General features: G+C 54.4%; 2 protein-coding genes across 2 annotated transcripts in view; one reads left to right on the plus strand and one right to left on the minus strand.

The window, feature by feature from the left end:
• Window positions 1–5,182, plus strand: part of Slc22a18 (solute carrier family 22 member 18) — a 23,477-nt gene extending 18,295 nt beyond the window's left edge. The window contains exons 8-11 of the mRNA XM_005351583.1: window positions 544–644; window positions 2,949–3,050; window positions 3,269–3,389; window positions 4,932–5,182. Coding sequence (XP_005351640.1) covers window positions 544–644; window positions 2,949–3,050; window positions 3,269–3,389; window positions 4,932–5,119 — 512 coding nt within the window. The 3' untranslated portion in view covers window positions 5,120–5,182. The remainder of the gene's footprint in view (window positions 1–543; window positions 645–2,948; window positions 3,051–3,268; window positions 3,390–4,931) is intronic.
• A 2,664-nt stretch (window positions 5,183–7,846) lies between these two features.
• Window positions 7,847–8,587, minus strand: Phlda2 (pleckstrin homology like domain family A member 2). The gene is made up of 2 exons (XM_005351967.2): window positions 8,172–8,587; window positions 7,847–7,894 (listed from the first exon to the last, which is right to left on the minus strand). Coding segments are annotated over exons 1-2 (417 nt in total). The 3' UTR covers window positions 7,847–7,893.
• Window positions 8,588–8,944: the final 357 nt, after the last annotated feature.

Genomic DNA, 8,944 nt, shown 5'->3' on the forward strand with positions numbered 1-8,944 from the left:
TGAGTTCGAGACCAGCCTGGTCTACAGAGCTAGTTCCAGGACAGGCTCCAAAGCCACAGAGAAACCCTGTCTCGAAAAAAAAAAAGCCAGGCAACAGCCCTACCACTGATCCCACTATGGGCTCAAAGGTATTAGAGCCCCAAAGGTTTGGCTCTTTCCTGACCCAGAAGCTCTGTGGCTGTGTAACACCAGACTGAAGCCCCTAGCAGTGGTGATGGGGGCCACAAGGAAGCTGCCCCACCTGCCAGCTGAGACCAGGTCCACCAATCCAGGCTGCAATGTCTCAGTTACAGTGATTGGAACCTGAAACCCACCCCGTTACACACACCTAAGTGGCAGGAGCCTCTGAGAGCTCCCATGATGCCCTGGGTTCTCAGCCTGGCACCTTATAGCTCACAGAGACTACTTAAGAGCAGCTCCCAGGGAGTCAACTGCTACAGAATCCCAGATGGTGTCAAATGCAAGTCCCCTGCCTAGGACCCAGGAGGGAGGTATTTGCTGCACTGGGGCCTGACACCATAACTGACCTGCTCCTCTGCCCAGGCCTCTTCCTGGTAATGTTCTCCATCATCTCCATGGACTTCTTCCAGCTGGAGGCGGCAGAGGCCGGCTATCTCATGTCCTTCATTGGGATCCTCCAGATGGTGAGTGGGGCATGAGCAGAAAGTACCACGGGGCAGAGAGCATTAGTCTCTGGGAACCCTGCCTCCAGAGTGTGGGGCTCTCTCATTTTGGGGGGCAGGATTTCTCTGTGTAGCCCTGGCTATCCTGGAACTCACTCTGTCAACCAAGCTGGTCTCAAACTCAGAGCTCTGCCTGCCTCTGCCTCCTGCATGCTAGGATTAAAAGCATGAGCCACCACCATCTGGCTAGCAGACCATGTCTCTTAAGGTCCCCTCAAGAGAGATTCCTATGGTGGCCCTGATACCCGACTATCACCCGGAGCTATTCTAGGATGCTAGTCATTCAGCGGGCACTGAATAGGGGCAGTACAGACCTCCTAGGGTACCAAAGAAAATTCTGAGTAAGAGGGAGAGACACTATGAAAGGGGGAGGAGGAGGACACAGGCCTAAGGAAATAGAAAGGAATGAAGGAGTGACTGGGATTAGGGTGAGGGGTGTGATCTCCATGGCGACAAAGACCTGGTAGGTCCACACCAGGCAATATTGGCATTTACAGGGAAGGGTGGCCTGCTGGTTCATGGGGAGTGGTAGGGAGCATTAGTAAAAGAGGAGAGACTTAGGTTTTTGCTGCTAGGTAGAGGGACAGCAGCAGGGACTGCCTTGGTTAGGTGACCCTATGGGAAGGCAGAGGGTACTATTGGGAAGCCTGAGGGAAAGTGGCCTTCTTGACTGGTTGATTGTTTTGTCAGATAACGGTGAGACCTGCATGGCGTCTAGAAGCTTATTTTCAATTTAATGGGGAAGTCGAGGCTGGGGCGGTTAGTCTGGATGGAGGTCCAAGTGGCTGAAGCCAGGATTAAATGCTTCCATAAAACCAGTCTAGAGAGGATTTGTTTTTCTAAGACATTGATGGTTCTCTAGGACGCACCAGTGTTCTGCCAGGCATAGTGGGGGTTGTGGATGAACCGGTTTGGGCTCTGCAAGCCTGAGTCCAACCCCCATGAACCCTGACAATCCCTGGCCCCAGTAGCCTGACAGCTCCTTGCTCAGACTCTACTTTGGTCTCACACACTTCCTTCCTGGTAGAGACGGGTACTTCCTATCTGAGAGACGAGATAGTGAGCCTCGCCCCGGGTTGCCTGAGCTGCTGAGTCACGTCTCTGGTGTCCCTGAGTGTCCCTGGCATGGATTCTCTTTCCCTTTTTGCTGAGGTCATAGGAGCCATTGCCCTATGACCTTGTGACTTTCTAGGAGCCACCTGACTCACATCTCTGGTTGTAGTCCCTGCTGGGGGTAGGGTACTCTCAAGGGATGCAGATGGTGAGGGGCTACCAGCCACCAAGAGGTCCCCGTACCTTGAAGGTATTTTCAGAATTGTCAGGGTCAGGGCTTAGGTCCCGGAGCCCTAACAATCTTTGGCTCAGTCAGCCGCTCATCCTCAAAAGGTCAACTAAAGAGACAGGTAACCATGAAAAGCAGAGAGGAGAGTCATTCAGTGCGGCCACTGACAAAGAGGGAAGAGGGACAAAGAGGTCCAGAGACTCCCGAGTCTGTCCTCGGGGTCCGGACATGAGGTTCAGGGTTAAATAGGGGGCAGGAGGTGTGCATAGCTAAGCAGTCCTGGTCAGGGTACGGTCCTGCCCGTCACTGACCCATCACTGTCTCTTCTCGCCGGGCGATGGTGGCGCATGCCTTTAATCCCAGCACTCGGGAGGCAGAGGCAGGCGGATCTCTGTGAGTTCGAGACCAGCCTGGTCTACAAGAGCTAGTTCCAGGACAGGCTCCCAAAGCCACAGAGAAACCCTGTCTCAAAAACTAAAAAAAAAAAGAATGCCTTCTCTCCAGTGGTTCTCAACCTTCCTAATGCTACAACCCTTTAATACAGTTCCTTAACAAAAACAAAACAAAACAAAAAGCCTGGCGGTTGTGACCCACACCTTTAATACCACCATTTGGGAGGCAGAGGCAGGTGGATCTCTGAGTTCGAGGCCAGCCTGGTCTACATAGCAAGTCCCAGGACAGGACAGCCAGGGCTACACAGATGAACCTTGTCTCCAAAAACAAAACAATCCAAAAGACAAAAGACAAAAAACAAACAAAAAAGTATAGTTTCTCACGTTTCGGTGACCTCCACAGCTACAATATTTTTGTTGCTACTTTATAACTGTAGTTTTGTTACTATTGTGAATCATAAATATCTGTGTTTTCTGATGACCTTAGGCAACCCCTGTGAAAAGGTCATTTGACCTCAAAAAGGTTTCAACCCACAAGTTGAGAACAACTGGTCTAGACTGTCTTCTCCGCCTCCTTGCCGCCCTTCCTAGGTGATCCAAGGCCTGGTCATTGGGAGACTGAGCACCCGTTTCCCGGAAGAAGTCCTGCTGCAATCCAGTGTGCTGGTCTATGCTGTTGTGGGACTGGGCATGGTGAGCGCATGCCCAAGTCCCTGGCCTGTCTCAGGCCATCCTCCATCCATGTCTTGTGTGTGCCCAAGTCCCTGGCCTGCCTCAGGCCACATTGCACTCTCTCCTCCCCAACTAAGGCATCTTCCATGGTGGAGTGTTATGGGCGGGACCTCAGGGTAGGTTGCCATCTGGCTTTGGAACTTCTCTGCTCAGCACAGCCCTGCCCATTGCCCTGACAGGCGCTGATGTCCAATGTTCTCCACTTCTGTCTTCTGGTGCCCAGCCTGGTATTCAGTCTCTGTACCCTCAATGTGGTCACCGACAGCATGTTGACCAAGGCTGTGTCCGCTTCAGACACAGGTGAGCTGTACACAGGGGCCCCAGGAGTCAGGGTTCCTCCCAGTGGCCTGGGCCAGAGAAGGGGCAAGTGACAAGGAAGAAGAGCCCAAGTAAAGACCCCGCCCCTTCCTAACCCTTCTGACAAGCACAGAGTCAGGCAAGGGCACACATGGAGGACTTCCTGGAGAGGCATTTGTCTCAACTCTGATCCGTGCCAGAATTTCACTAAAAATTAGAGGAGGGACCAGAGACTTTGTCTAGGCAGAGGCCAGAGGAGCAAAGATGTGGACCTTGAAGGGCTTAGAGAGCCACTTAGAAAGACAGCTAGCTGGTGGCTGGACTGGTGAAGAGGCCAGAGAAGAACAGCGCAGGAGACTTTCCCCTTCCTTGACAACAGTGCTCAGAGCTTTCTGAATGGAGGCTTTGAATCCACGCAGCTAGGGAAATCTGGGCCTGGCCTCCAAGCCCGTCTAGGGTGCTCACTCCCTGCTGCCAGGACGGCAGCTCCAAAGGGCTGGGCCAGGAAGTCACTCTGGAAGGAGGAAAAGGGGTGTTAAGGCCAGGCAAGTGGAGGGTGGGGCTGGCCAGGAGGAGCAGGCCCAGCCACCAAGGCCGAGTCATGCCTGTAGTACCACCCCTGAGCTTGGAAAGAGCAGAGCCTGGTTCGCCTGGGAACAGGAGCCCGCAGAGGGGGCGGTAATTGCCCGGTGTCAGTTAGTGTCTGCAGGGAGAGAGGCTTCGCCTGAGTTTCCCCACAGCCGGCCCTGGGTGTGGGCGGGGCCTGCAGGCCCCTGTCTTGGCCCAGTTTTTTAAAAGCCTGGTCTCTGAAGATGCTGGCCAGTGAGTAGCAAAGCTTGGTCAGTCTGTCGCTTTCTGGAAGAGAATGGGACAAAGTATGACTCCCACCTGGGGATGGTTCTCCACTTGAAGTCATTTTTAACAAGGTCCTATGCAGGCATGTCCACAGTAAGACAACTGACCAGAGATGTGGAAATAGGGGCTCACATACTCAGACAAGGACACTGGTAGCCCCTAGAGCCCTGGCCCTGACCCCTGAGATCCATTGAATCTACAGGAGGATGGTGGAGAAACAGAAGAGAAAGGGCCATATAAGAGGCACTAGGGACACCATACCCGACCAGAATGCCAGCCCTACAGCCCTACATGTGGCTGGGATACCAGATCCTCCCTAGTCAAATCCACTAGCTATCTCAGTCACCATTTGGGGAGAGTGTGGAGTCCAGCACCCTGGATGTCCTGGGTGGAGTCCAGCACTAGCAGATCACATCTACACTCACAGGTCTGGGACAATGGAGCCTATTCCCGACCAGTGGCCTCTTTCCCAGAGTCCTCCCTTGCCTGGGAAATTTCTAGAAACGAGGCTCAGTCCCATCTACACGGGGAAACTGACCCTGTGAGTGGAGGGTACTGTGCTTAATTGGGGGGGGGGGATGCTGCAAGCCATCCATGAACAATGGGCAGAAGGCTGGGCTATGGCCATAAGGTAGGCAGCCTGTCCAGAGACCTGCCCAGGATCTGACTGCTAGTCCCCCTTTCTCCCAGGGACCATGCTGGGCCTCTCTGCATCCGTGCATCCACTAACTCGCACCGTAGGACCCACCCTGGGGGGCCTGATGTACCGCAGCTATGGTGTCTCCATCTTTGGCCACGTGCAGCTCATGGTAAATTTGCTCGTCCTATTGGTTCTCTGGAGGAAGCCATTGTCCCAGAAGAAAGACAAAGTCCGATGACCACAGAGCCCAGTGACCTGACCCAGTCAGGCAATAATAAACTTCTGAACTTCTTCCTCCTGAGTTCTTTGGGCTTTGCTTAGATCTGTGGGTAGAAAGTCTGGGGGTCCAGGATGGAGCCAAGCCAGGTGGCTCTCTGGAAGAGGAACTAGAGCTGGACCCATGGCTCTGGGGAGCACAAACTTCCCAAGTCAGTTCCAGGTCATTAATCCAGCTCCTCTGTCCACTAACACAACCACCGAGGAGTCCAGACACAGGGTGCTCCCCATCGCCTGGCACACCGTGTGCTGGGATCTGAAGCAGGTTGGTTTAAAAGACAGGAACCAGTTTTGGTGGTGCATGTCTTTTTTTGGGGTTTTTTTTTTTGTTTGTTTGTTTTTTGTTTTTTTTTTTTTTGGTTTTTCGAGACAGGGTTTCTCTGTGGCTTTGGAGCCTGTCCTGGAACTAGCTCTGTAGACCAGGCTGGTCTCGAACTCACAGAGATCCGCCTGCCTCTGCCTCCTGAGTGCTGGGATTAAAGGCATGCGCCACCATCGCCCGGGGTGGTGCATGTCTTTAATCCATCTGGCATTCAGGAGGCAGAGGCAGACAGATCTGAGTTGAAGGTCAGCCTGGTCTATAAACTGAGTAACTAGTTCCAGGCAATCTAGGGCTACATCGTGAGACCTTGTCTGTAAAAGGAGGAGGAGGACAAAGGGAATTAGGCTTGGGAGGGAACGGCTGGGAACCAGGAACATACCCCAGCCTCCCCTGCTTTAAAGCTGTACCAGGGACACTGGCCTGGCCCATCTCCCCACAGACCTCACCGATGACAGGAACTAGGTTCCCCCTACTGAAACCAAGCAGTCATCTACTGTGAACTTCTTTGAAAGAAGCTGTTAAAACTTAGACTCTTGGCTGAAGAGATGGCTCAGCACTTAGGAACACTTGCTGCCCTTGCAGAGGACCCCTTCAATTCATTGCATCCATGTGAAGGTTAACAACCATCTATCACTCTAGTTCCAAGGGCTCTGATGTTCTTTTCTGACTTCCATGGGCTCCAGGCACACATGTGGCGCACATACATATGTGCAGAGGAAAGACATAAAACTTCAGCCCTGCTGGGCATGGTGTTGCAGGCCTTTCAATCCCAGCAGGTGAAGCTCAAGGCCAGCCTGTTCTACAAAGTGAATTCCAGCCCAGACAGGGATGCACAGAGAAACCCTGCCTCAAAACAAGTAACTAAAACCCCCAAAACAAAAACACAAACAACCAAACAAACCTTAGAATCCTTAAACCTCAAAATTCCACAGTCTGCCCACATTTCGCCTACCACCTTAGGACACTGTGTCCATTTAAACCCTACCAGGAACAGGGGGCTCAACCCCTGAGCTGTGTCATTTGACCTTGTGAGGATCAGTGGAGGGAGGAGGTCCTTAAAGGAATGGGACAGAAGGGTCCCAGGCCCCTGCTGATCACTTCTGCTCCTAGAAAAGCTCCTCCCCTGTTTTCTTTAAGAGAAAATTCCTTGTAAGAAAAAACAGCTCTAGCACCCAAGACTTCCTAAGGAGAAAGGGGAGCCCCTCCCAGTCCTGACTTTCAAGGCTAAGCTGGGAGACATGTGACACCTCCATCTTCATGGCATTCCCACAGCCAGAGAGGGAGGCCCAGGACCCCTTGGGCAGGGACTCAGTGTCTGTCCTTCTGCCTAGTGTAGCCTTGTGCCTTTCTGGGCTTGTCCTCCAGTAAAACCTTCGGGAGGAATCCACCTCTGTCTCAGGCTTTGTGGCCTGCCTGCCTGCCTGCCTGTGAGCCTACCTGACACAGATTTTGAGCCCCTCACAGGGAACACAGCCAGGTGAGGAGTGTGAGTTGACACCTGGCAGATGGCTCAGGAAGTGGAGTAAAAGCATAGGTATCTGGTGAGCTCCCAGGCTTCCACACCAGTAAGGCAGCTCTGGGCCCCCGCTGCTCCAGCGCTGGAGACAGCCCGCTGCTCCAGCGCTGGAGACAGCCAGGCCTGCCTCCCATTTGTGACAAAAAGATGTACACAGTGTGCTAGCCCTGTTGCTAGACACTGGCCAGGAGGGCTGGGAGCTGGGCTCTCAAGCTCTGTGGTCCAGTGATGGGGGGCGGTTGTCAAACTGTCAACCATCAGTCCTTCACATCAGCTGCTGGACAGATGGTATGTGGGTGGGAGGGGACAATGAGGGCAGAACATGAACAGAGCGACTGCTCAGGTGTCCCGGTGCCAGTTAGTGAGTGAACTCTGAGCAAGCATGGCCACCAGCCCTATCCTCCCCAAGCCACACCCAGGAGCAAAAGGTATCCAGGCCACACCCAGAGTACTTCCTGACCTGGAGAGGCTGTGAACCCCACTTGGCAGGTGACAGTTCATTCGAAAGCAGTTTGAATGGTTCCTGGGATGTGTAGAGGGAACGACACAGGACGGGAGACCCTTTCACCCTCCCGCCCTTCCAAATCCCCGCCCCAGCAGGAACTACGCGGACCACGCAAGTTACAAAAGAGAAATGGCATTGTTTATTTGGAGTGAAAATACAGTATAAAAAATATTAAGGCGGAAATATTAAGACGGTGGATTGACAGTTGACGACCATCAAAATAAATATTGTCCAATAAGTTAGCACGCCCCGCACAGCGGGGCGAGGCTCAGCAAGTACGGGAGAATCTTCGGAGAGGAGCAGCGGCGTCGCCCGGGGCATCTGCTGGGCTCCTGAGATCCTGTTTGACGCGGCCGCGTGGGCTGGTTCCCGGCTCGACTGGTCCCGTGTGTCTCTGTGGGGAGAAGACTGAGTCAGTAGCTGTCCTAGAGCAGATCCGGGTGCATCCTATAAGCCTCCAAGTGGGTGAGAGACCAGCCTTCCGTCCCAGGTCCCCTCTCCTAGACGTCTTCAAGAATTAGAATCCCCGAGTCCTCGTCATGGTCGTCGTCGTCGTCCCCCCGTCCCGTAGCTTTTGAAATTGAAGTTTTCCCCCCATTGGGCAGCATGACCCGCATCCACACACCCCCTTACCCCCGTACACGGACAGCGCGGACGAGGGCGGCACTCACCACGGACTCAGGGCGCGCTGCTCTTCGGATTCCGGCTGCTCTTCCGACGCGACGCCCTGAAAACGGTGGCGGCGGAAGCCTTCCAACGCCCGGCGGTTCTGGTAGTCGATCAGCGCCAGGGTGATGAACGCGTTCCAGGAGCTCTTGCCGGTGCAGCGGAAGTCGATCTCCTTGAAGTTGGTGGTGACGACGGTGAAGTACACGTACTTGTTGGTGTGCTCCACGCAGTCCACCTTGAGGATGGAGCTGAAGCGCAGCTCTTTGACGCGGTCGCTGCTCCCGGAGTAGAGGCTCAGGCGGTCTTCGGTGAGCACGCCGCGCTTCTTCTTCCACAGCTGGAACAGGCTGTCACTTCGCTTCTCCAGCTCTCCTTCGCAAAGAATCTCTCCGGAGCCCTTCATGATTTTAGAAGCCATTGGGTAAAGGATGTGGATGTACCAAATGCGCTCGCTCTGCCGCCGGCCGCAGCGTGGGCCTTATAAGGACTCCGCCCCACGTCCTAGACCCGCCCCGGAGCCGGGCACTCTCCTGCCCTGGCGGAATCCCGGAGCTGCCTCCCACCCGCCGCACCGGGCTGCCCCTTACCCACTGCCTGGGGCTGCAGCTTATCGGAGGCTAGAGGGGGTAGGGGCTACTCTGCGCCTCTCTGACGGGCGCCCCAAGCCTCCCCTCCAGCCCCAACTTCCAGCTGCCTGATGAAGTCCCCTCCCGGCCCGGGTGCCGGCTCCGCCTGCCTAGGAATGTGCCGCAGCGGCCCCTGAGCGCCACGGCTC

Source organism: Microtus ochrogaster, chromosome 8 (genome assembly GCF_000317375.1).
Source record: "Microtus ochrogaster isolate Prairie Vole_2 chromosome 8, MicOch1.0, whole genome shotgun sequence".
NCBI classification, from domain to species: Eukaryota; Metazoa; Chordata; class Mammalia; order Rodentia; family Cricetidae; genus Microtus; species Microtus ochrogaster.